Raw genomic sequence first — 27948 nt, forward strand, 5'->3', positions numbered from 1 at the left:
TGTTCCTTATTTCTTCAAATTTCCAGAATTTAATTCAACTTCTTCGGTTCTGACTGGCATCATTGGCTTAAAAATACTGCAATTTCTTATGAGAGATTGTGAAAACAAACATAAACCAATATCTTTTGAACAGAATTGAATTCAAAGTATATATGAATATACAGTATTTTATTGCTTTTTTAATCAAAACAACACATAAGGTAGTGTCTTCAAGAGACATCAATAATAGCTCTGTTTAAAGAACCTTTCCTGAATTGAACATGCTTAAAGCTTAAAATCATGTAGGTGTATGCTGAATTATTTCCTTTATGTCCCCTACAGCATTGAACCTCCATGTCATTTTTGCCTACTCACATGGCTTAGAAACGTATTCACTAAAGTTTATTTTTACCACCAACTTTTACTTAAAGTTAACCACGACTTTCAGATTTTAATTGTGTACTACTCGCTCTGTTTCAGCCATTTATGATGATTTTAAGACCAGCCTACAGATTAGTATCTGGAAGGCTCACAGTTTGAGATGTATTTATTTTCCCTAATTTTGTTTTCTGTCTCTTAAATAACTTCTATATCCATGACATAAGATACAGTGAATCAGGGTTCTATGGTGACTGATTTTTTTGTTGTTTTTTAAATTAGCCTTTGGGGTAGAAGTTGCTTAAAAGTCTTTAGAAATCTAAATACATCCAATAATTCTCCTTCTTTTACACACGTATTGATCCCCCTGAAACAAAACTTTTGGACCCCATATTGGTCTACACACAATAGTCTGTGTGCCTTGTAAGTAGTGATGTTGCCTAATCACAAACTCTCTATGGGGTCTAGTGAGAAATCCAGTACTTTGGTACAGTGGCCCTTTATAGCCACAGTTATTCCTCACTCACCCCCCCCAAGACACATCATTGAGATTTGTGCATGTTCGTACGTGGTTTTTCAGACCGCTACGTAAATATCTTTTGTGGTGGTGACTTGGCTCTATCACTCACACAGGCCGCATTTGCTGTAAACATGACTCAGGTGCTGCGTGATTACAGCAGCTCCAAACCTGCGGGTGAGTGTAATCTTCTAACTCTGAAATCACGTGTGTGGAAGAGCCAAAGGTTAGGAGTAAACGAGCTGAAGAGAGACAGATGCCAAACTCAGTCGTGATTCAAACGCACTTCTTGCTTAGATTTAGAACATTCTCTATGCTCAATAATATTTGATCCATTTTTCCGACACGCCCACTGTAAATGATAATGGTGGAGTGGAAATTTCCCTAGCCTCTTCCTTGGAAGAGCATCCACTCAGTCTGCAATTCCGAGGGAGCGTTGCAAAACACCAGGCTAAGGGCACGAAGAAAACGCGGGGATTGAAGGTGAGTGAATGAGGGTGCCAGTTCCTTCTGGGTGGCCTGTGAACCCGGAGTTTGTGAAGCAGCTGGGCCGGTGTGTGCTGTAAACTTCTTCTGAGCTGGTCAGGGTGGGGGCGGCTGGTGCCTGCTGCTGGGTGCATGAGTCACGGCTGAGGGCAGAGCTCGCTACAGGGAGGGGCAGCGTCTGGCCCACAGAGTTCTCCCTGAGCACCAGGGGGCAGGTAAACAACTTCCTGGCAGTTTACCTGAGCATTTCAGAGAGGCAGCTTTCTCTGAACAATGCAGTTGGAAACCAGCAGAGTGGGAGCAGTCGGTGTAGTGCACTGAGGAAGATGGAGGCTCTACCTCTGCTCACAGACCAGGGGGCTCCTGAACCCCAGGGAGGAAACTCAGACTGCTCTGGAAAGTGTGGCTGAGAGCAACAGACCGCGGCATGCTGTGGTAGAATCATATAAGCCCAGCAGGAGAGACCTTAGACTATCACAGAAGCAGTCTCAGGGAGAAAACAGAAATGCGGAAGGGGAGGAAAGGATGGGCCCTTGGATGGGACGCAACAACCAGTCAGTTCTACAGTATTTCCTCGCTGAGATCAGGTAGTGGTGGGAGTGAGAAAATCATCCACTCCTGGGGTTGAAAGAACCGTGAAGATATTTGTGTCTGACACCCTTCTTTGTCACAATGGAGCCTGCAGAGGGGACGTGACTTGCCTAATGTCACACATCCAGTTGATTAGGAAGCACAGATTGAACAGCTGGGTGTTCACCACTAGGATTTAAGCAAGTGATCTGCTGAGTTTGTGCTCATCACCGAGAGGCTGAGCAAACAGAAAATGAGTGGACAGGCTATTTTTGAGAGAGCAGGAGGAGAGGGTGGTCAGACTTGTGGAATTGTTAATAAGCAGGTTTTGGTGATAAAATTAAGTTTGGCCAGGCTGGAAACAAGAATCAAGGTGTGGTTTTCACAGCAATTCATCATCCTTGCACAAGCAGGGCCTTAGAGAACTGAAGAGTCCGGTAGAGTGAGGGAGTGTGTGTGTGTGTGTGTGTGTGTGTATGTATAGATGGCTATTTAGATTTGGGGGAAGAGAGTACAAAAGGATCTTTGGGAGAGAGGGAATTTATGCAGAAAGGGTAGGCTTCCTCCCTGAAATAAAATAATACTGGCATTAACAAATAAAAGGGGAAAAAAGACAAAGGAGGAGTTTTTCAGCTGAGAAATCAAGGGCAAGTGAACATACAAAATATTTTTTAAAAGCATTTGGCAGCTGTCCTTTAAATATGGTCCTGGAAACATTTTTTTTTTGTAATACTGGGTACAAATACATACCTGATGTCACCAATTCCAATAACTCATCGAAAGTAACCAAAAAGTCAAACCAAAATGAACCCTGTGTTCTGTATGGGGCAATGAGGTGAATAAAGAGGTGGAATTGGAGTGCTTGGAACATTAAATGCCTGTTGTGGTTGGCAGCTCAGAAAAGGGGCGTCTGGCCAGCAGAGGATCACATCCCTGGCAGGCTGCGAGAGTGTGGATTGGGGCACGGGTGTGGGAGTTGGGGAGGGCATTGGAATTAGGTGGAAGGGGTGACATAAAAAGCAATAGAGTGATGGTGTCCCAGAAAGACCCATTGGAATCTCTGTAGGTGGAAATTCCATTCTCAGGTAATAAAACTATGGCAGGAGGAATGTACATAGGCAGCCTGCCAGGGCAGTGAGGGGAAGAAACACATAAGATGCTGCAGAACAAAGATGCAGATAAGATGCAGAAGCTTCAACAATGCTGAGCAGAAACCAGCCCCTCCTCTGGACTTCCATATTTTGTAAATCTTACTCCCAGATGCCTGGGCTCTGAAACTCGGCATCAGTTTGACCTTCTCTGATCCCGCCCCGCACCGTCAATTTGTGCTGGTTTCTCCCTAGCATCGCTCACACTGAGTGATCGCGTCCCTCTTATTACCCCAGCACTGTTTTAGTCCTGATGCCACATTCCTGGGTGCTGGAATGACTCCCCCAGGTCTGTCTACTCCCAGTCTTTTCCCTCACAGTCTTTCTGGAAGTGTCCCATGATCCCAAATTTCACTTTATATTCTTTACCTGTCTCGTTACCTACCAGGTAATAAGGCTCATCACAGCAGGACCTGGCCGGCCGTCCAGCTCTAAAAGTGTCCTCCTCCCTCCGTCTCTCACACCTGCCCCGCATGTGCACGCCTGGCCCTGGCCACCTGCTCTCTCCACACATTCCAGCTCCCTTCCCAGCCTCGGAACATTCCACTTCCTCTTCTCTTTGACCATTCTCTTCCGGACCACGATAATGTCCCTGTTTCTTTTCAAATCCAACTAAAAAGTACTGAGTGCTTAAATTACTTAAACACAGACAGAGAGCCTATGGAAGAAGGATTTGATTCTAAATCTAATTTAGTTTACACTCATTGTTTTATGTCACTTCCCCCACCCAACCTTCTAACTTTCTATATTATGTTCCTCTAAAACTATCAATAGACATTGTTTCCTGAAGTTGGCATCTCCTAATATGGATTTAAATCCTGTCCAAAATTTATCCCTTTTACAACTTTGGGCAAATACTTAAACCTCTCTTAGTCTCAGATTTTCATCTGTCAAATGGATAATATCTTTCAGGGTGATTGTGAAATGAAATGACCTGGCAGGGAGCTAGATACACACTATATGCTAAATAAATGGTTATCATCATTAATATTTTGCCATAGGGCCAATTTCTGGGTTAAGTAAGTAAGCTATTTCAGCTCCTAATGGTCTCATAAAAAATATAAGCACACAATTGGCTACCATTAATAGCCTTTTACCTGTTAAGGCTCCTTCAGGTTTTTAAATGATATATCGGCATTCACAAAGCAAGACTCCTCTACCTGCATTTGGGAAAGTGGAGGATGAAATAAACTCCAAAGACTTCCATCTTGACTTGGTTAAGGCATTTTTAGGTAATCATTTAAACCTCAGTTTCTTGCTGTGTAGATTTGGATAATTTTATCTTTATTTGCACACTCACTTGTCTAACCTCCCCTCAGGACTCACGGCCCGATTTGGCCTTTGATCCTTTCCTGACCCAACCCCTCCTCCAGGCCCTTCACCCTCTATTCTCAGGCCATCCATGGCCAATCTCAGTCCCACATTTTCTTCTGCCTCGTGCTCCTTCCCTGTGTTGTTGTTTCCATAGGCAACAGTGAGTCTGTCCTAAGGCCACTTTTCTTCATGCTACATGCTGTGCCTGGGCAACTTTATATGGCTTCTAGACTACAACTAGTGCTTTCTATGCTGAATAGGCCCAATAGCAACCTTTAGTCCTTGTCTCTCCCGCAGGCCCTAGTTCCCTATTCTGCTTCCCACACATATCCACCCTGGTAACCGCAGGAACTTCAACCTCAACACATGCGGAAAAAAAAAAAAAAAAAAAAAACCTCTCCTTTTTCCCAGATTTCCTTCATCTGCACTATTTTTTCTCAATTATACCATTTCTTAGTTACCAAAATCTTTGTTCTCTTTCCTTTCTCCTCATTTCCTTTCAACTAGCTCTCTGCCATGTTACATTGATTCTGACTCTTAAATATTGCTCAGGTCTGTTCCCTCTTCTCTCTTTGCCCTGCCTGATCCTACACATCTCTCAGGCTAACTCACTAGCCTGAGACTGTGCCCCTGCATCTCCTCTCTAAGTCCTCCAATCTCATTCTTCGTTCATCTCGCTAAAGCACGAATTTGGGCAAGTTATGCCCCTGTGTTAGAACTGCCAGTGCCCCTGTTGGCCCAAAGAATACAGCCAAACACCCCAGCCCTGGAAGTGAGGCCTCCCCACTCTCCCGCATGGCATCGTCTTCCACCACAGCCCCACCACGCAAGCCCGGCCACTCTGAACTTCTCCCTCATCATCTTTCTGATCTCAGTGTCTTACACTTGCCACGACTTCTGCCCGAAATACCCTTTCCTCCCTTCTCTGCTTATCCAAGTTCTACTTTTGCTTTTCAAGCTGCTCTACTGCCTCAGACTCCGAAGTTTTCTCAGCACGTCCTGGCACACGTGGCTGCTCCTCCTTTCCGGCTCCTGTCACACCTTGCTCTCCGCGCCGGCCCTGCACAGCATCACCCCCTTTCTTATAACTGGTCCTGTGCTGTCAGACTCCCCAAGGAGCCTGGCAGTTCCCTGAAAGCTGGGGAGACTTTTTGTTTATCTTTGTGTTTACCCATTACTGTCAGTGCCCATAAATGCCCACTGAATGATGGAATAAATGTCTGCCCTTATTTCTCAGGGCTTTGTTATAAAACTCAAGTGAAAGGGTATTTATGAAAGAACTGTATGAACTAAACTACAAATATAAGGATGCTAAATCTCTGGACTGTCCCTTTGGACTCAAATAACACCACTTCCGGGTGAACGAAGGGGATGCATCACTTCCAGAGAATCAGATTTACTCTTAACTAATCAAGACCATTTAAGACTTAAAGTGCAATCAAAGCCAAATTGTCTTCCACAGCCTGTCTCCATTCTGTGTTCCATTTATGCAAATGATGTTTTGATAGACATTTAAAAATAAATTCTAATGGGCTATCTCATAAAGGTATCTAAGTAACTAATATAAAATACTTAGCTTACAGGAACAGAAAACATAATGGGAACCAAGCAGATTTTAGAACATGAAAGGGAATTGTTTTCTTGGACAGTTGTGGAGCCTGTATGAAGAGTTTTAAAGCCCAGGGAGTGGGGTGCATACTAAAATGCCAGCAATGAACCTGGGACTGCTTGGGAGCCTGAACAGCAAGAAAGCTGGGTAGGACATAGAGGCCAACTCCGGGCCCATCTCTGAATTGCGAAGCTAACATGGATGCAGACATCCTTAGCAAAGCGCTACAACTAGGGTTTGCCAGAGTTAGCAAATAAAAATACAGGATACCCAAATAGTGCAGAAAACATACTTACACTAAAAAAATTATTTGTTGTTTATCTGAAATTCAAATTTAACTGTACATCCTACGTTTTATCTGGAAAACCAAGCCACACTCAAATAACTCTGAACTTGGTTCTAGTTGACGGGATGGGGGCTCTGGGACATGTTGGAGAAAGACTTGAGAAAGAATTTGTGTGTCTTTCTTATTGTAAACAACCAGAAATAGTTTAGGGCCATGGTGAAACTGGTGGTAGATTGCCATCTAGTGGAAAAATCTTTGTAGTGAAAGCTAAAATTGGAGGAGTAGATAGATTTTTTCGAGTTTGCAAGGAAAGATTCTGCTCAGGTCAATTGCAGAGTCCCAAGGTTGTCCTGTTAGAGGAGGAGGACATGGGGGCGGGCCAGGTAGGAGCAAGGCTTGGATGAGTTTGACTCCTGGTCTAAGTAGAGAAGTGTCTGGACCGTGGGTCTCCAGCATGCAGAAATGTTGCTTCCTCTCTCCTCACAAAACCAAAGCAAAAGCTAGAGAGAGCTACCTACAAGAAGTGCAAGACTCTTCCAAATGAGGATGGCTCAGAGGGATGTGGAACTATCAAAAACAAAATTCTACAGATACAATCGCAGATCATTACAGCCTGTAACCTAGGAAGTCGTCCAAAAGATAATGATGTAGCTACACAGGCAAACTCAGATCTTGAAAGGGCTGAAAATATACACAAGTTAAAAGGTGGCACACCCTGGAATTCCAAGGACAGTATCTCAAAGCCTAAAAGAAGCTCTGTGCTGCAAACATGCTAAAGGCCAATACTAACAGTAACAGTAACAAGGGCAATAATAAAACCAAACTTGCAACAGGAAGAACAGAAAAGATAAATGCACTCCTCCAGGCAGACATCATCATGTCAATGTCTAATACAGAAAAAGCAGAAGCACTCAATTCTCATTTCAGACTGTCCTTGTCGAAGAAAGGAAAATATTCTAGAAATTAAAAGGGTTGGACAAAAAATCATAAGATAGGCTTAAAACCCAAACAGAAGTTTTATAGCTGGTTTAAATAATTCTATATTTTTTTCTAGTACAAAACAGGAGAGGGTATCTAAGACTCAACAGAGGCAAATATCCTAACTTTCAAAGAGATGTTTTGTAGAAACTAAAGGAGAATAAATTTAATGTAAAATTCTTATAGACTTCTATAGGAGGTTGTTGAGAGATGGTTTATGAACATTTAGATTTTTAAAAACCATAAAAAACAACAATTGTTCATTAAGAAAAAGCCATTCCAAACTAATCTCCATGGCTATGTAGTTAGTTGTAGAAGGATGCTAAATTTTCAGAGTGCTATGTAGGGAATATGTTTTGATTTGATTGAGTCATACAGCAGGTTTTCCTCAGAATCCCTGTGGGAGATAGCAAACAGGGTGGCAGGATGTAACAGGTACAGAAGATTTGTAGCTAGTTGAACTCTCACTCAAGAAAGTGCCCAAAAGATGTGGAAACAACCCAAATGCCCATCAATACATGATTGGATTAGTAAGCTGTGGTATATGTATACCATGGAATATTACTCAGCTATAAGGAATAATGAAGATACGACATCTCTATGGTTCTCCTGGAGAGAGTTGGAACCCATTATATTAAGTGAAGTATCCCAAGAATGGAAAAACAAGCATCACATGTACTCACCAGAAAATTGGTTTCCCTGAACATCACCTAAATACAAATCTGGGAACGACACCAATTGGATGTCAGACTGAGGTGGGGGATGGGGGAGGGGATGGGGGTATGCCTACACAATGAGTGCATTGCGCACCGTTTGGGGAATGGTAACGCTTGAAGGTGCTGACTCGGGAAGGGGGGGGGTGGGGAAGGGAGGGATATATACCTACACGATGGGTGCAACGCACACTACCTGGGGAACAGACACGCCTGGAGCTCTGACTTGGGGGGAAAGACGGTACAGGAGCAACATATGTAACCTGCAATTCTGTATCCCCCATAACAAGATGAAATAAAAAAAAAATAAATAAAGTGCCCATTAATGGAGTATTTTCAAGGAGGGATGCCAGAATCCTGTATTTACCTATATCCTGTGTACTATTAATAATTTATCAATGATTTGATTATAAAATACCTAAAACATTGATTAAATTTGCATATAGGACAAAATTGCAAAAACGGCTAATGTTACATAGGGACTTCAAACCATCTTAACAAGCTCAATAATGGGCTAAAATGAACAAAATGAAACTTAACAGGCTATATAAATCTTTGTGTATTTAGATTAGAAGTGTCCATTCTCCAAGTACAAAATGAGAGTGAACTGGCTTTAAAACATTGTCTATTAAAATGACCTAGAGGTTACAGTTGACTGTAAGTTTTGGACCAAGGATATGAACAGGCAGCACAAAAAAGCTAATGCTTTTTTTTTTTTTTTTTTTTTAAATAGAAACACCATTCATAGAATATCCTATCTAATGGAGATAACAGCTGTACCAAACAGTCGATCAGACCACATTCGAAGTGAGCTTCAGTTCTGACACCCCTCCTAAAAGGAACGTGGACAAACTCCAGGGTGGTGAGGAGCCCAGAGACCGGGCTGCACAAGGGCTGGCAGGAGGAGCTCCCACCATCACCTGTAGAAGAAAAGGCTTTGAAGAAAGAGATGCTGTCCTCAGATTTTGCGACTTATTCTTTGTTAGCACTTGGAAAACAAAACTTAAATCAATTAAACTAAATATTGATTTCCTCCTAGAATGAAGAACTATATGTTCAAAAATTCTACAGGCTCTTATATAAGGAAGTTCACTCCACCACCTGGCCCTCCACTGGAAAAATGAGACTGAATGATGCTCTGTCAATGGTGGGGTAGAGGAGATTCCTGCATGTCAGGAGCTCGCACTTGGCAGCCTGGAAGGTTTCTTCTACCTCTAGCTTTCTAAGCTTCTAAGAAGTTCTCACCATTTTCTCTTTGTTTAGGCTATCGTTCATTTTAATTCTCAATCAACTCATTTTATTTTTAGGTTTTCCTGATTAGAAATGTACTTATCTGTTACAACCACCGCAGCCCCTCCTTGGCTGTGGCTCCACCTAACTTTCCCCTGGGTGAGATGAACCTTCTGCCTCCCACGACGTGCAGACTTGAGAGTGACCAGCAGCCTTGCACTGTCGTCCTTGCAGCCGCTCCTCTCAAGCTTCCATCCTCCCTACACCTGTCTTGCTCACCTTCATTTCCCGTCGTCCCTGGGAGTTTCCACTTGACTACGTCATCCTGCTACCTTCTCACCTGCTCCCCAAATTCCTTCTTACCTTCCCTCCACCTCTTCCCCATACATCCCCTTAGCCCACTCCTACTCAACTGGCATTCACTCAAATTCTTCTCTCACATTCTTTTCCTTTTTAGAAACTTCCCTATCACGTGCAAGCTAAGTCAACCTCATCTCTTGCACTGTCCTCTCCACGTGCACTCTCTGGTGGACTTTTGTATCCTCTCATTTTCTCATTAGCTTGCACTGCTCTTCCTCACTGTTCGATCCCATCTCTTTAATCCCTAAGTATTCCTCTTATGTGTTGGAAGAATATTGGTGTTCATAACTGTTTTCTGACTTTTTCCCTTTTCGTATTCGTCTTCTTGTCCCATCAGCTTTCGCACCTCCCTGGTCTTCCTCACTTCTACATTCCCCTCCCGATCTGTTCTTTCTTATCTTAGACCCTCAGGTCCCTTCCCTCTATCTCCAGATCTGTGCCCTTTTTCTCTGCTAACTACACTTATTTTATGATAGATTTTATTCTATGGCTATTTTCCTCTTCCATCTCCCAGTGGATGTGTGGCTACCTCTCAAACCATCTCTAGCCTCCATTCATCTCTCTGGCACTACCCCACTTTCTTTTTTATAAACATTGGTTGTTTACCCTCCTCTCACTCTCCCTTTAGCCCTTATACACTAAGGCAGGATCTTAAGCATGGAACCAATAAGGCCTAATTGATGTTTCCTCCTTCATTGCCTGTGTTGCCATTTACCTAGTTTGGTTCACCACCAGAGGATAGAAGGGAGCTATTCAAGCTCAATGTGGATGCAAAGTCAGTCTGTGCACTGCAGTGGGGGGGAGGTACACACAGGCACTCCCTCCCTCAGTGTGCATTCCTTCCTGAGCCCCTGGCCCAGGGTTTAGACGTCAAGGGGGCATGCTTGACCTTTGTAAAACTGTCTCTCTCATTCCCTCCTCTCTCCACACCTCAACCCACCCCCAGAGCTCCCTAGATTAGCACCCAACCTCAAAGGGGAACTGTAAACAAATGGAGGAGGTAAAATTGCAGTCCATAGGTGAGAGTTAAGTAACAAATGGGTAGTGATCATTTTAGGTGATCTCTCAAGGTGATCAGCAATGTTATCTTTTGGTGCCTTTGCAAGCTGGGGTGGAGGAGAGAGAAGAGATGCCTTCATCCTAGTCCAGTGAGTCTGGGGATGCTGTGGCATTCCTCCTGTGCAGGGGAGAACTGTCTACTTGCCATCCTCTTCTAGGTGCTTCCTGCCCCTCACTCCTCCTCCCTCCCCCCACTTCCACAAAAAACATAAGAGCTTTGGAAAAATAAGTCGCAGTTCACAGTACTAGAGACTCAACCTCAGATAGCCTCAGGCTTCTCCTGTGATCCTATCCCTGGGGCCCAAATTTCAGAGAGAGGCCCAGACTCATATTTGTTCTGGTTCAGTCCTGCATTTGGGAGTAAAACATGGTTTAATGGCAGGACCAAAAGAAAAGCCCACATGCTCAGTTCCTTCTTTGGTAGGAGAGATGGGCCCAGAGAATATTCCAGACTACATGTGAGCATGCCCAGTGGAGACCTCCCCTGAGGATGGAATTACAGCCAACAGCTGGTGAGCTACATGGAAGGAAATGGAGCTTCAATTAAAAAAATGAGAAAAACCCAAAGGTGGAGTTGTTTAATGCTTACAGTAGACGCTCTGGCTCATTTGTCCTTCAAGGATAGGAAACAAATAAACAAAACCTGATACAACATTCAGAAGTAGCACAAGCCACCGCTTTCTTCAGGACGGCCATACAGAGGTGTGGAGAACAGGGTAGGACCGGGCCCTCCTCCTTCCCAAATCAAAGTAAGCAAGACAAGCCTGCATGGTGGAGACACACGACTCCCACCCCAGGCAACAGAGCCACAGACTTCCTCCACCCTTCAGCCTCCTGTCCTCTGCGTGAGCCCAGCCCTGTCCCACCGAGCAGCCTCTGTTCACTCTTCGACCCCTCGGTTAGGGGACTTGGCTGTTCTTGTCTTCCTCTCTGGCCTCCTGCAGTGCCCAGGGCTGCTCCAGGGAAGTGGCAGGCTGCTCTTTTTGCATCTTGCTGAGTAAGGGCCCAGTTCCTGGTCTGGCGCCTTCAGGCAGCTTGGTGAGACCAGGTGATGGCTGTCTGCTCGTCATCTGAGCACAGGGAGCCGGAAATAGATCGGGAAAGTAGCCATCTCCTCCTGGGGGATGTCCCAGGGTCTGTGGACACAACGGACCAGGAAAGGGCAGTTCTGGCATACAGGGGTCATTCCAGGGGATTGTGCCTGTAGGGTCAAAGGGTAAAGGAATTAGAGGACAGGACTAAGAGCATAAACCATCACTCAATGTGTTCTTAACAGAGACCCGCCCCCCCCTCCCCCCACAGAAACACAGCTGAGGTCCCCAGTGCAAGTCTGGGTGAAATGCTGGCACCATCAGGCTCTCCCCGCTGGACCAGACATGCCCCTGGATGCCCCAAGGTCCTGTAGTCTGGCAACATCAACACGAAGTGGATCACAGGTCAGGCCAACCCTGTCTCATATAGGCAGCAAGGAGACCAGTACCACCTGGATGTTTTTCCTCCCCTTCTGCTAGAATTTGGTCTTAATTAGATGGGTACTTCTGGGATTTCAGAGGTCCGAGTGGCCCAGCAGAGTACTAACATAGCTGCTGTCTACCGTGCCAAGTGTTTCTCACTCATTTGCTTCTAATCCTCACCAGATCCCTCTAGCATATGGGACTCTTATTTTGCTAGCAAACTGAGACTCAGGAGAGCTAGGCACCAGCTGAGCTGGACCTCAAGCCTCAGTTTTCCTGGCACCAAACCCCAAAGCTCTCTTGCCGATTCACACTTTGCCCTGCAGCCTCCGAGAAATTCAAGGAAGAGCTTAATAAAGAGAACCGGGGGCACCACCCGTGCCCTGCCGCCGCCTGCCCTTCAGATTATGGGGCTCCCCGTCCTTCTCCCCTTCCCCAAGCACAAAGGGGACCTTCTCTTCCAGCCCCAACTCACCCATATTCCCAGCAGGTGGCTGCAGCAGCATCTGCCCTGAGGCGGGGCCGGGGCAATAGCCCTGGGATGTGCCCCCGCCAGGGCCACAGGGAAATGTGAAGAGGGTGTCTTCTGATGGGGGCAGCGTCAATGGGCTGGGCACAGGGAAGGGGAAGGCGTGGAGGGGTGGAAACTGGGGCTGCGGCGGCTGGAAGAGCTGGGTGTGAAGAGGCTGGGAGAACGGGAATGGGCCCAGCTGGTTGCTCTGTTGGGAATCCTGAGTTTCCAGCTCTTCCAAAAATGAGCAGAGGGGTGGTAGGTCGATGCTGTGGAGGACAGAGGAGCGTTTGGTGAGGTGTGGGGGTGGCCTCCTCGTTCCTACCACGCAGCAGGTGAGTCCCTTCCTGCCGTCTTCATGGTGACCCCAGGCTTGCAGCCCCACTGCTGCCGCCTCATCTTCCTCGTCCCGTGCTCTGTTGCTTTGATATCCTAGATTGCTCCACCCCAAACCCACTTGTCCCTTTACTCCCATTTCATATACTGCTCCTTGCTCCTCTCAGTTACCCCTTCCCCTCCCAGGGTCTACCTCTCTTCTCTCTTTGTATACCCTTCCCAAGATAACTTGTGAAATCCCCCCACCTTAGGTTTCATACCTTGTTCCCCAGGACCCTTCCCTGTGGCTGCTGTCACCACCAGGAACGTCCATCAGCAAAGGCATCAGTTGGGAGGTATGGACAGGGCCAAGGGGAAAAGGAAGGTTGGCCCTTCGAACAGGTGGAGGGCTGAAGAGTGGTGGGGTCACCACCACCCTCTGAGCACCCTCACTCAGTTGGGTGGCAGCCAGAGTCTGGTCAGAGGTCAGCAGCATGGGGGGCTCTAGGAAAAGCAAGCAAAGGACTATAAGGGTAAGAAAGTGGGGAGGCAGGTTTGGGGTTGCTGAATGGTAGACACGAGCAACACCCAGCCCCATGGCTGCAAACACTGCAGAGCTCTGGCCTACTCCCTCCGCTATCAAGCAAGGACCCTCCGTGTTCGCTGTCTTCTTAGCTGCTGTCTCCCCACAGCTCACCCTCTGAAGGGAGGAGCTCACTTGGAAAGGTGTCCAGAGGAGGCTCCTGAGAAAAGGGCTCAGGCATTGGGTCCACAGGCACCGTGGGTGGGAGCTCAGCTGCAGAGCTGGAAGCAGAGGGAATGAAGACTGTAGCTCTGGTGGTCTCTGGATTCGGACTGGAGACCAGTGCAGGGAAAGAGACACCAGATTCCCAGACTTTGCCTCCTACAAGGCACTGGCAACTTCTCAATCCCATCCCAGCCAAAAATTGCTCCAAGTGTTAGCCAACAACCCCAGGACGCACGCCCAGCCTCCCACCAACACTCTCTCCTCCGAGACCTCAGGATCCTAGCATGGCCCGTTTCTACCTACAGGGATGATACAGGAAGAGGAGAAATTCTTACCTGCACTGACTGCTGGCAGAGCCAGGGGCCGAGGCTGCAGGATTGTCCTTGTTTTCTTTCCCATTCAGTTTCTCCAGTTTTCTCCACTTGGCCCTGCGATTCTGGAACCACACCTACAGGGTAAAGGCACTTGAAGAATTTGAGAAGGGTAGAGACTAAGGGGTGGAGACTAAGGCTGACTGTCACATGGTGAGCTACAGGACTTTAGGGGTCACTTCACCACTTTGCTTCAGATGCCTGTCAGGTTGCTTTTATAGAAAGGTCTCTGTGGTGTCCTCCTCTACCAGTCTAAGGCCGTGGCTGTGCAAACAGACAGGAGCACAGATGCATCTGAGACCTAACTTCAGCTCCTGCTCCTCCTGCCACTGAGCACTCTGCTCTGCAACTGGAGAATCCCAATCAGTAGGTCCTCCACCCCCACCGCCATCCGGTGGCCCAGGTCCCTTTACCATGATGCGCTGGGGGGTGACCCCCACCATCTGGGCGACCTCCCGGCGTTTATCGCTGTCAGGATAGTGGTCTTCTTGGAATATCTTCTCTAGCTCCTCCAGCTGGTCTAGAAGAAGAAGAAACTTGTGCAAGAAGGATGAACACCAGTGACAGGGCAGGAGAGGATGCTCACCAGGTGTCTCTAGCAGATGGGACACTGTCCGCAACCCAGCCCCTCCCCAAAGCCTTTCACAGCTAAGTTCCCCATTGGGCTGGGGCTTCTTGCTCTTGGATGTAGTGGGAGAGACCTGTGTGACACATACTTTCCTTAACTTTCTACCCTGGTCCCAATCTCACTTTCTGGTGAGACAACCCACCCTTCCCCTCTGTGGGTCAGAGGTGGTGGCACTGCCATGGCCCAAGAGAGGATCCAGGACAAAGGGACACATAAACTAACCATACCCCTCTGGTCTCCTGGGGCTATGTTGTCTGTGCAGCCCCACCTTTCCCAGGATGGCACCAGATCTCTCAGGTTTCCTCTCACCGTTAGGGATTTACCTGAGCGGTATAGCGTTCGAGTCTTTTTCCGAACTTGGCAGGTCACTTCCGGGGGCCGCTTCTTCTGGTCTGCGTTTTGACTGCTCTGGGCCAGTGTGCTGAGGAGGTTGGCTAGGTGGCAGGGCCCCCGGCCCGACCCACAAGGCACTGGGTTGTGTTTGGTGTGGACTGAGTTGGTGACATCTGGAGATGATGTTGAAGCCAGAACAACAGCACTCGGCTTCTTCTGCTTACCGGGGCCTGGAGAATACTGCCTTTTCCCCGTCTTCGCCTCTCCCACGGGGAGGGAACCACCTTTCGCCTGGGGCTGGGGTCCAGGTGGGGCTAGAGTTCTGTCTTTGTGGAGCACCCTGGAGCCGGGCTGCTGGCATGTTCTCCTAGCAGGAGCCGCAGTTGGACCTGCAGAGACCTCTGACAGCGTCTTCTCTCCTGAGATGGTGCAGGAGAGTGGCGGCTCCTCACGTGGGGCATCGTGAGCCTGAGGGGCTGAACCCTGCAGCGGCTCCTCCTCCTGCGGCCGGGCAGCCAGGGCATTGCCTCCGCCTTCCTGGCCTGTGGGGAGGCAGCACCCACTGACCTTAGCACCAGGGAGAAGGCAGAGCCTGGACTAACAGGAAGTGCTGCTTCCTGTTCTGCAACTGATTTGTCATTTGATCTTAAGCTTTAATTTGCCAACCTATCAAATGAGGTGATAATTCCAGACTTACCTTGACTATCCAACTGAAAAATGTAAACAAATGTATGCAGCCCTAAGGGGGTTTTAGCTCACAGTAGCTCCTAATTTGAGGGTGCTCACTTTCTGTGAGTTCCCTATCTTCTTCCCAGATACAAGGGGTATGAGTTTGAAGGAGAGACATCTGTTTGGGTATTTCTAAGGAACAAATGTTGGGGTTAGGGATGGCTTAGGAAGACAGGGAAACAAATCGACTGAGGTTCTGCTTGTTCTAAGACTGGATCCTATTTTTGCTACAGAATAGGGATTTTTGGCTTGGAAAAGGGACAAGGCAGGATCAGATAGTCTGCAGAAGCCCAGGCAAGGACATCAAAGGAGACAGCAGGAGCAACCATCCTCACCTTCCACAGAGCTCACTCTGCCCCCACCAACCCGCCTCTGCCCCATAGCTGCCCTGCCTCCCCCCACTGCCCACCCATTTTCTCCCCCTCCCTGCAAAGCAGCACCTCACTCCCAGGCCAACCCTCTTTTTCAGGCAAAGAAAGAGTGACCCAGCTGGAACTAACCCCTCCCATCACTCATCCTGAATGCTTGTTTTCCTTTCTTTGAGGAAAGACTGGTTCACCATGTTCCAGGCATGGTGCTAAGCACCTTGCAAAGGTTAGTACAGTATGAACTTAATCCCTGTGAGGAAGGAACTATTAATGTCATCTTCTAACAGATGAAGAAAGGATTAGAAAGTTCCATGGTTTGTCCAAGATCACCCAGCACAATGAGCATATTCTGTGCCCTTAATCACTACACAGAGTGCTTCCTGGGGCCACCAAACATTCCAACCACTTTCACCACCCAACTCACTCAACCACTTTATCATTTCCAACTAAACTGGAATATTTATTTGTAAATGAATGCTAACTAGCAACTAAGCTATTGCTATTTTAACAAAAATTGCATGAGAGATAACGTCTTAAGGAACTACTTCCTACCAACGTGTAAAGAAAGATGGAAGGTTGTGGGCTAAGGAGCTATATACCAAGTCGTTTCTTAGGGTGCAGTCAGGCCCGACTTGCTTGAGGGGGTCTGAGGCTGGTGGAGAGGGCGAGCAGGCCTGCCTGCCTCCATGGGGTGCGGGGCAAGGCCAGATGGTGGGGAAGGAGTTTTACAGCATTTTAGGGACAGGTAGCAAGGAACCTGATAAATAGTACCTAGTACCTGCTCAATCACCTACAGCGATAGGCCCCAGTGAGAAGGCGAGGACCGTCAGAACCTAGAGTAGCAGGGCTCCTGGGCCATCGGAACCCCAAAGTGCAGGGCGCGGCGAGGGCGGCCTCCTCCCTCCCTTCCACCCACCCACCCCTGCCTTGGGTCAACCGAGACCTGCTACTGCTAATCGAGTGGCCAGAGGCCGCCCTGCAAAAAAGCCCCCCCAAGCCCGACCCCTCGCGCACCAGAGGCTAAGGGTTGGGTGGGAGGACGCTCACCCCCCTGTTGCTCGACGGGCTTCTCCGCGGGTTCCATGGACTGAACTCCGGCCGCGGCCGCGGGGGCTGCACGGCGGCCTAATGAAGCCTCGCTGGCCGGCAGGTGTGCAGCCCGCAGGGGCTGGGGGAGCCGCAGCCCGAGCCTGCGCCCCCTCACCCCCACCCCCGGGGCGAGGCAGGCCCGGGGCGCAGTGGCGTGGGGCAGCTGCAAGGACTGAGAGCGCTCACCTGGGCGGCCAGGTGTGGGTCTCCTTCAGGAGGCCCCTCCCTCGGCGGGAGCCCGGGGAGAAAGGCTGCAGGGGGCTGGGCCTGGCAGGGCTGCATCCGCAGGCGGACTTGGTCTTGGGTTGTGGTTTGGGGCTTGGAACACAGAGGCCCTCCTGAGCCCTTCCGCGTGAACCCTGGAAGGCCGCTTCTGGAGCCACTTATGGAGGGAGCCCTAAACACTGGGTTGTCCATTTCCTATCTGCGCCCCTGCCCTGTAGTCTCTCCACGCCTCAGGATTAATGAACCCAAAGTCCCCGTACTGATTCGCGGGTCCTTGGTGCACAGAGCAGCACTCAGAGGCTGAAGAACAAGCTGGAAGAACCCAGGACACAAGGGGAGCTGGACGAGGCGCAGACTGTCGGTTGGACGCAACTGCACGAGGAGGCTCGCAGGTAAGACTAGCCGGGGTTGGGTCCTTACGTTTGCACCCATCTGGTGTCTCAGAGCCATTCTCTGAGAATGGAAGGAACTCTCTCAGTGGTGATCTGTATGATTCCTAGTTCATGGAATGTTTCTTGCCTTTATAAAAACAAAATCAGAATTTAAAAATTCTTCTTGCCCCTTTCTTACTTCCACCACTGGGGGGGAGCGGGGAGAAGGCGAGAGTGGAAGCGCTGGCCAGGCTGAAACAGGTGCTTGGAGATGGCGCTGGGGGTTGCTCCAGAACAGAATCCAGGTGTTTTGTTTTTAGGATTTAAAAGACCGTGGACACCACGTGCTTTCGTGCTAGAATCAGCTGCTGGTACATTTTGAGGCGCTTTTTACACATGTGGACTTTGTGAGAGCTTTAGTTACTTTCTGAAACATAAAAACGTGAGCTAATTAACTTCACAGCAATATGATAAAAGCTTCAGGCATCTGATGTTTCATTCTGACTCCTTCCATAAGATGGATATCCTCTGGTTTATGAAGGGTTTAGAAATAGGGCCCAGTTTCTCTGCTAGAAATGAAGCATTTGGCCAGGCACAGTGGCTCACGTCTGTAATACTTTGGGAGGCCGAGGCGGGAAGATCAATTGAGGCCAGAAGTTTGAGACCCCCGACTCTACAATAAATAAAAATTTAAAAATTAGCCAGGGTTGGTGTCAGGCATCTGTAGACTCGGCTACTCAGGAGACTGAGGCAGGAGAATGACTTGAGCCCAGGAGCTCGAGGCTGTGGTGAGCTATGATGACGCCACTGCACTGCAGCCTGGGCAACAGAGTGAGACCTTCTCTAAAAAAAAAAAAAAAAAAAAAAGGAAAGAAATGAAGCATTCTAGGCCATGTGAGCAAGGGAAGGTGGGCAGTGAAGTTGCCTTTCATGTGAAGAATGAAGACCATTTGGTAAATGGAAATTGTTCGCTTGATTAAACATTTACAAGACACCTACTGTATGCCAAGCACTGTGAGTAAATCACTTCCTTACCCACAGAAGCTAATTGGTGGAGGACAGATTAGAATGATAACACAATCAAATGGATCATGTCAATACAGTATGGTCAGTGGAGAGTTAGAACTATGCACAGGCTAATATGGCGCATGGAAGAGCAGGAACTTCTCTTGGACTAGGATGGAGGCTTCTTGGAGAGGGTAACATGTGAGCTGTGAGCCGCAAAGTTACTATGTCACAGTCGTGCTTAAAACTCTACAGTGGGCCAGGCGCGGTGGCTCACTCCTGTCATCCTAGCACTCTGGGAGGCCGAGGCGGGTGGATTGTTTGAGCTCAGGAGTTTGAGACCAGCCTGAGCAAGAGCGAGACCCTGTCTTGACTAAAAATAGAAAGAAATTATATGGACAGCTAAAAATATATATAGAAAAATTAGCTAGGCCTGGTGGCACATGCCTGTAGTCCCAGCTGCTCGGGGAGGCTGAGGCAGTAGGATTGCTTGAGCTCAGGAGTTCGAGGTTGCTGTGAGTTAGGCTGACCCCAGGGCACTCTAGCCTGGGCAACAGTGTGAGACTCTGTCAAAAAAAAACAAAAACAAAAAAACAAAAAAAACCCCCGCTACAGTGGCCCCTGACTGTTGGGATAAAGACCAAGCTCCTTAACTTGGTATAAGAGGCTAACATGGCCTGGCCCTTTCCTCCAAATTTTCAGCTCCCCTTGGTCCTATATCCAGGTATTTCAATGGTTTGTTTTATTTTGTGTCTTTTGTGACCTAATGTTTCTCAAAGAATGTTCTTAGAAACACCCCTGGATCAGAATTTCTTAGGGAATTTGTTTAAAATGTGATTCCCAGGCCTCACCCCAAGATATCTTAATGGGCAGTTCCAGGGAGAGACTCAGACATATCCATTTTAACAAGCCCCTCAGGTGATTTTTATACATGTCAGTTTGAGACACTCTTAGATTTTTCAAAAGCAATTCAATGAACACCATCTTGGGGGTGTGAGTGGGGGCAATAGATGGTGGGAGCCTGTGTGGGGAAAGAAAATAAGCTTTTGTCCTTCACTGAGGTGTCTGCTGCAATGAGAAACTGGGCACAATTAATTTCTTAATAGATTATCCTATTGCATTAAATTAAAAATCATCCTTCTCTGTCATTTATGCTGTACTTCCTCTCACTGGCGCTCTGCCAGGGGGAAGTCAGAAAGCAAAGATCCAAATTGCCCATAGCCTTACACAAAACTTCAAAAGATACAGAGTCTGGCTGTACAAAAGGGTTTGCATAATGTCTTAGGAAATTGAAAATTTTGGCATTTTTTCAAACACATCAGTGATTTTTTTTTTTTTTTTTACAAATGATATACTTGGGTGTTTTGTTTATATGAGCGAATTTTATTTAATGTCTGCAAGTGAGCTTTATCTAAGATGCACGTGGGAACATGATGTGTTTTGTTGGGAAGGTGTTGTGTTTACCATACATGCTATTAAGTCATATCTTCCATGGATCAACTTCAGAATGAATATTTGTCGTGGAAGTTAAAATCCTGGCTTGAGAAGAGAGACTGCTCAATGATATGGAGGACAACAAGGTATTGTTTTAGGAGAACTTGGAGATCTCTCTTTCTAAGTCATCTTCATGATCTTCTGACTAGTTCATAGACTCAAATTTGTTTAGAGGGAAGGGAAATGTTTTTCTTTTTTATATTTTGATTTCTTAGTTTTCAGAGCCAAACTGTAAACCACCAGCACTGCCCACTTAGCAAGAGCCATTTATTCCAACATCTCGTTCTTCTCACGGATATGGGAATAACAACGAAAAGAAATGGGCCTCATGTTAGTACGAAACATAATCAATCCTTTTTCCAGTTTATATGGAATTAACCCTATAATTAGGTTAAGCAAGTGAAATAAGCCCTATTTGGCCTTCTGCCTCCTTGTCTATACTAGGAAACATCACCAGAAGGTGGCAGCTGATTGAAAAGATTTTCCAAAACAGAACCACAAGGTGATTTGTTCTTGTTCTTTGTGCCACACCCGAGTATAGGCAGCAACAAACAGGTCACCGGAAGACCTGGGACCGGAGAATTAGCAGGACTACCTGTGGGAGAGACAAGCAGAAATCCGCACAGGCCCCAGCCAGAGAAATCACAGTCACAGCCAACACGGGAGGTCAGGCCCCTTCAAAGCAATAGGAAGAGAAGCACCACGCAAGGCAGGGATAGTACAAAGGAAGCCTGAGCCAGGTAGGGTTCAAGGACCAGGACTATCTGAGCACAATGAAGGTAAATAGCCAGATGGTCAGGTAAACACAGGGGACATGGTGACAAAGCTGAGGTGATGATGCCAGTGACTGGAAGAGACATGGGGAAACCACAAAGTCTCTGCCCGGGGGCTTCCTTTGGAAACCCCAGGAAAAGGATGGTTTGAGGTTGCCAGGGAATGGAATTGAGAACACCTGGCTCAAGTGGTAGCTGCCCTGGTGGGGTGAGGGCAGGTTCTGGCGTGAGTCAGAGTAATAACTTACAATGCCCCTGCACCAAACGCTCAAGATTTTTGTGCTTCTAACAAGAATGGTGACTGCATTTAAGCCATGTTGCTGTTATTGTTTACAATAAATCACCAATGTTTGTGTTTTGTAATTTAGAAGGTACTTTTAACATTCATTCTAATCCTCTCCTCCTGATATGCCTGCGGTCAGGAGGCACTTTCTCTTCTGTTCTAGCCTTCTCCGGGATTGCCTCACTGCAGTGCTAATTACAGCACAGCATTCAGGAACCTCTCAACCCGGCCCCATGGGACTTCTAGGTCCCACCCCAGTCTCCTCCCAGCCTTTTGTTCTGGGTCTGTCCTGGAAAAGGCTGGTGCCTTTTTATGCCTCAGGGCCACAGATCAAGCTGTTTTATTAACATGAAGCATCTTTCCTTCCCTTTTATTTCTGTCAAAGTCTTACTCATACTCCAAAGCCCAACACAAATATTCTCCTTCCTGGGAAGCCTATCTCAGCCTTCCACAGCCAAAATTTATTGCTCTCTCCTGTGATCTCCCTGATACTGATACTGTGTTTACATTTATATTGCGTCATGCCACACAGGCCGACCTGGTTCTAGTTTTGTGTGTTCTCTACTGAATTATAAGTTCTTAGACAGTAACTCACAATCTAAGTTGTGAGTTAGATTGTGCCAGGCACTTTCTACTTGCTTTACAAATATTAACTCATTGACTTCTATAATAATAACCCTATGATGTTCTATTATTGGCCCATTTTATTGAAGAAACTGTGGCATAGAGAGCTTAACTACTTCTCCAAGGGTCACAAAGTGGCCATCCAAGATTTGAACCCCTTTAGTCTAGTTCCCACCTGTACTCCTAACCACTAGGCTGCACTGTTTATTTGATTTTATCAGTCACTGTTCTTGGCGTAGGGAATCACACATGGTATCAATAATTGTTCACTGGCCAAAAGTTGATGACCATTGCCAGGTGTTAAGGAACAAGGGGGGAGGTGGCTGTGGCTTTGTAGGGTAGCAACAGTAATGAAACTGTTCTGAATCTTGACTACGGTGGTTCTCCAATTCTGGAAACTAGATAAAACTGCATAGTACTAAGTACACACACACACACACACTCTCTCTCACACTAGTGCACAAAAAACTGATGAAATCTGGGTAAGGCCATGGATTGTATCAAAGTCAATTTTCTGGTGTGATATTGTACTGGAGTTATGCAAGATAGTTACTATTTGGGAGAGCTGGGGAAAGAGCATGTGGAATCTCTTCGTGTTATTTCTTATAACAACTGCATGTGAATCTACAATTATCTTAAAAAGTGGAAAAAAGTTGATCCCAGTGTTCTGACCACAAGTTCAGTTCTGGACTTGGTTAAAGTTAATTCACAGAAATATTTTGTGTATAGTAGCATTATTAACCTTTGGTAATTTTTAAATATATATGTAAATTATATCTATTTCTTTAACGGGTATGGGTAGGCAAGCGGAAGAATTCATGTATAATTTGTTTTAAAAGTAAAACAGTATGTCTTTCAATAGGAATGCAAATTTGTTACAAAAATAATGGTAAATATGGAAGGATCAGAAAATTAAAACACTATTTCTCACCAAACAACAGTATCAGTTATTAGCAATTAGGTGCATTTCCTCATAGCATTTTTGCCATTGTGGTGGTTTTTGTGTATGTTCTTCATGAATGTGATTGCATTCCGTATATAATTTCAAGTATTTTTCCCTTAAAATGCACCATGACAAGCACAGTTCTGTATTGTTTCAGAGTCTTCAGAATTTATTGAGTGACAGTACTGTAATTTAACTATTTTCCCACTGTTGGAACAAAACCTTTTAATTTAAATATCTATATATTTAAAAATTAAAAAGGCACATTTGAAATAAAGCTGCTTTTTTTTTTTTTTTTCCCTCTTAAAGGCTTTTTAAAGAATCTCTTCCACTGGTTTTCGATCTATACTTTTCATAGTCCCAAGCACGTGAGAAGCCGTGAAGTTCGTTTGACAGGAACAGGCAGGCTTCCCGGCCGGCAAGTGTGCAGCTCCAGGGTAGCAGTAAGGAGGGCTCTGGGATCTGGGATCATGAACTCCACAGGGCTAGAGGGTGGCTTTAGTGAGAACCAAGAAATGCCCCTGAACAAAGTCTTTCTTCCTCCTTCGGGGTCCTGGTAGTTTCGGTGTTTGGGTCTAGGCTCAGTGGCTTCCAAGAGGATGGGCTCTGCAGGAGTCCTGCGTGTGCAGGAGGAGAGCTCTCTCTTCTGTCCAGAGCATAGTTCTCACAGTTTTGCTGGTGCTTTGGGGACATGGGCTCACCCTCCTGGGCTCTGAGGCCTTCTTTGTCTCCCATGACCCACGTACCCTCCAGGTCTGGTGAATAGAGTGTCCAAGGTGGGGTCTTGTCATGATCAGCAGGCTCCTCTCTCCTTTTGGCACAACACACTTGTAGGTCCACTAACATTATGGTGACAAATCTAGATCTTTCAAATTGAAGATGACCTGATCTTGTCTTTCAATGTCTCCTTGTCTTGATATCAACCAAGGCCAAGATCACTAGTCTGGGTTAGGAGCTAGGAGCGACTTCTGAGCATGGAGGAGGGAGTGGCGAAATATTAGGCTTGCTAGTTTAGCCAGGCAGAGAGATTAACCATAGCAGACCAGATTGATTACCTGAGAAACAATGAGGCCTGCAAAACCTGTCATTCAGTTTGGTGGAAGGACTGGATAGGCTGCTAGACCCAGCCTTCATTTTGCAAAAGGCTTCTGATTATCTCTCTCATAAGCTGTGTTGCTGCATGTGTCATTAAACTAGTGCAAGGGAGGGAAGGGTTTTGAGTGGGCAACCTGGAGTTCATCAGGCTGTCACTCAGAGCAGTCCTGAGCAGAGAGAGGACAGAGCAACAGAGGGGAAAGCCATGTCTGGACTTGGAGATGTACTAGACATTATGAGATAACGCATTCTCTAGTTAGGAGATCTAATTTCTGATCGGGACTCAGAGAGACTGCTCCAAAGCCCACTTCTTCGGCTTCTCTGTTGGTTTGGGCTCATGATCAAGGGAAAGCTCTGATGTTTCTCAAACTTAACCTGACTCCCACGCCCAAATTTGTAACCCCTCCAGGCCTCCCTAGCCTGCCTCACGCACGCAGGTGGAATCACCCTGGATTCTCTCTCTCCCTCACAGTGTATGTATAAACTGCCAGGTTCCTTCCCTCTCTCTACTCCTGTCCCTCTATAATCCATTCTCCACAAACTTACAAAAGAGAGTCTTAAAATGTGGCCTAAGTTATGCACATCACCATTCTGTTTATATGTGCTAATGATTTTCCATTCTACCTAGAGGAAATGAAAAACTTTTAACTGTGGTCCTGCCGTGATCCGGCTCCAGTTTCTCTCTAACTTCATCTCAGGTGGTTCTTCTTATCCTTCAAGTATCTGTAGCACAGGTTTTTCCTGTCTTGGGGTCTTACGTATGCTGTTCCTGTGCTTAGAAATTCTTTTTTCTTTTTGTGACTAGTTCACATTCAGGTCTTAGTCTAAATGTTATCCCTCAGTATTATTGACTTCTTTGGCTACATTATCTACTTAACACCTGCCTACTAATATTTTCTCTTTGTTTCCATTACAACTCTTAACATGTCATTATATTTTTATTTGTGTACAGTCTGTCTCCTTTACTATATGATAGTTCTGTGAGTACAGAAACTACACCAGTTTGTTTCACCAGTGTATACAGTGTATCTGACACAGGCTAGGCTGTGTTAACTATGTGTCGAATGAATTAATGAATGAACTAATAATGTGGGTTTTTTAGTTGGAAGAGAGAAAGAAAGAATTATCAGATTCATGGCACAATTTGCAGTTTCTGGTTATTCACAATCTGATGCATAAGAAGGTATTTGATAAGTCCATTAAGTTGGAATGCTTCCTGAAAATGTTGGTTGGGCATTCTGAGAACCGAAGAATCCAGAAAGTAGGGACAAACTGTGGCATTTTGATATCCATTGTAGAGAATATATGGAAACTTGGCGTTACTTTGGGTAAAATCCATTGTCACCAGAGGTGACAGCTTTTCGGAGGCTGAGAAGAGAAGAAAGAGCTAGAGCTACAGCCTGTTACAGCTGGTGCAGTCTTCAGAGATGGGCACAAACAACTTTGTATTTAAAGTGGCTTTCTTGTAGGCAGCATATAGTTGGATGTTGCTTTTTATCCAGTCTGACAACCTCTGCCTCTTGATTAGGACATTTAGACTATTTATACATAATATAATTATTGATATGGTTGGGTTTAAATTTATCATCTTACTATTTGTTTTCTATTTGTCACATCTGTTCTTGGTTCCTCTTTTATTCCTTATTTTTGAGTAAGTGAATATTTTTTATGACTCAATTTTATCTTGTTTGCTTATTGACTATACCACTGATTTATAACATTCATTTTTTTTAATCAATTGCTTTAGTACCTATAGGATATACATTTAATTTACCACAATGTACCTTGAAGTGATATTATATCATTTCATTGAAATATAAAAACCTCAGAACACTTATAGTGTTATACTTTTGTGCCTCCCCTCCCAGACTTGGGGATATTGTTGTCATACATTTTCCTTCCACATATGGTATAAACCCCACAACATATTGTTATTTTTATTTCAACAGTTATCTTTGAAAAATAAAAATATTTTCAAAATAAGGAAAAATAGTATTCTATATTTACTTACATATTTACCACTTCCAGTGATCATAATTCCTTTGGATAGATCCAGTTTCCATCTGGTATCATTTACTTTTTTAATTTTTTTCAAATTTTTTATTATGAGTACATAATAGGTATATATCTTTATAGGGTACATGTCATGTTTTGATACAGGCATACAATACAAATTAATCAAAACTGGATAATTGGGGTATCCACCTCCTCAGGGCATTTAACATTTCTTTGTGTTAGGAACATTCAAATTCCAATCTTTTAGTTATTTTAAAGTATACTCTAACTTATGGTTGATTATAGTCACTTTGTGCTATCAAATATTGTTTGTTCTATCTAATTAACTGTATTTCTACACCCGTTAACTGTCCCCACTTTTTCCCCTACTCCCTGCTACCATTCCCACCCAGCTTCTGGTAGCCATCAGTCTACTCTCTGTCTTCATGAGGTCAGTTGTTTTTAAGATTTAGCTCCCACATATGAGTGAGAACATGAGAGATTTGACTTTCTGTGCTTGGCTTATTTCACTTAATAATGTTCTCTAGTTCCATCCATGTCATTGCAAATAGCAGGATTTCATTCTTTTTGTGGCTATACAATATTCCATTGTGTATGTATACCATAATTTCTTTATCCATTTAACTGTTCATGGACACTTATGTTGATTCCAAATCTTGGCTATTGTGAATAGTGCTGCAATAAACATGATAGTGCAGAAATCTTTTCGATATACTGATTTCCCATCCTTTGGATATATACCCAGCAGTGGGATTCTTGGTTTATGTGGTAGTTCTATTTTCAGTTTTTGGAGGAACCTCCATAGTGTTCTCCATAGTGGTTGCACTAATTTACATTCCCAAAAACAGTGCACAAGTGTTCCTCTTTCTCCACATCCTGATTAGTATTCAGCTGAAGACTCTCCCTCCCTCCCCCCAGCCCCCAGCATTCCCCTGTCCATCAGCTCTCTGCTCCCCCGGTAGTGCTTTCCTTCCCAGTACTCTGTCCTGTGAATTCCCAACCACCCTGGTCTCCCTGAATTCTCACTTACATATCCTCAACTCAGTAAGACCACCCTCACCCTGAGACCTGGAAATTTCCTGCAGACAGTAAGCTGGGATAGTTGTGGGGCTCACCTCAGTTGTTTCCCTTTTCTTAGGAATGATTGTCCTTTACTGCCTCTTGTCCAATGTCTGAAAATCATGGAGATATTTTGTAAAGTTTTTTAAAATTGTTTAAGGTGGTAGGGTAAATCTGGTGCCTGTTTCCCCGTATTGGCTGGAAACTACACATTTCAGTTAGCTCTCCACTGCCTGCACCATAGAGTTTAAACTCCTTAGAGCAGCATATACAGTCCCTCACAAGCAGACTTCATGACAACCCCCCCGCCCGCCGTTCCCACCACACCCACTTTTAGTAACTCCAGACAGTTTGCCAAATCTCAGCCATATCCATACTTTTTCACATGTCAGTGCATCGCACATGATCTTGTCTCTGCCTAGGATGGCTATCTTCCCACGTGTCCCTTATCTGGCCAAATTCCACTTGTTCCTCAAGACCCAACTCAATTACCAACTCCTCTGCTCAACTTTTCCAGACCTCAGTGTTAGTTGCTACAGGATATGCGTTCCTTATGCACTTACAACACTATTATGGAGAGTCTTAGTGTGACTTCTACACCTGACTGAGATTTCCTCCTCTCCTCGAGGGCAGTAACCTCTACATCTTACTCACATTTTCATCTTTCAGCCTAACCCAGTTCCTGCACTAGGCTCTGGGCAAGTGTCTGCTTCATGAATGAATGGCTTTCCACAGAGTGTAATCTTGCTTTCTGAGGATAGTATCGGTTCGCTTATTTGGGGAACTTGGGAGTGACAAATACAAAAAACAAAACAAAACGTGGACGAGAATAGCTGCCATGGTCTGGCAGGTGTTCCACGTTATGTTAGTCACTGAGGGTGCGTCAC

The 27948-nt window shown here is 45.7% G+C and overlaps 1 protein-coding gene across 1 annotated transcript; it reads right to left on the minus strand.

Moving 5' to 3' along the window:
• Positions 1-11526: 11526 nt before the first annotated feature.
• On the minus strand, positions 11527-23737 carry NOBOX (NOBOX oogenesis homeobox). Its single transcript, XM_069461684.1, is given in 12 exon segments — positions 11527-11828; positions 12557-12861; positions 13189-13411; positions 13626-13711; positions 13991-14119; positions 14357-14546; positions 14978-15541; positions 15791-15848; positions 17088-17252; positions 17360-17555; positions 17659-17851; positions 23401-23737. Coding segments are annotated over 12 exon segments (2748 nt in total).
• Between the last annotated feature and the right edge of the window lie 4211 nt (positions 23738-27948).

This window comes from Eulemur rufifrons, chromosome 29 (assembly GCF_041146395.1).
Source record: "Eulemur rufifrons isolate Redbay chromosome 29, OSU_ERuf_1, whole genome shotgun sequence".
Lineage (NCBI taxonomy): Eukaryota > Metazoa > Chordata > Mammalia > Primates > Lemuridae > Eulemur > Eulemur rufifrons.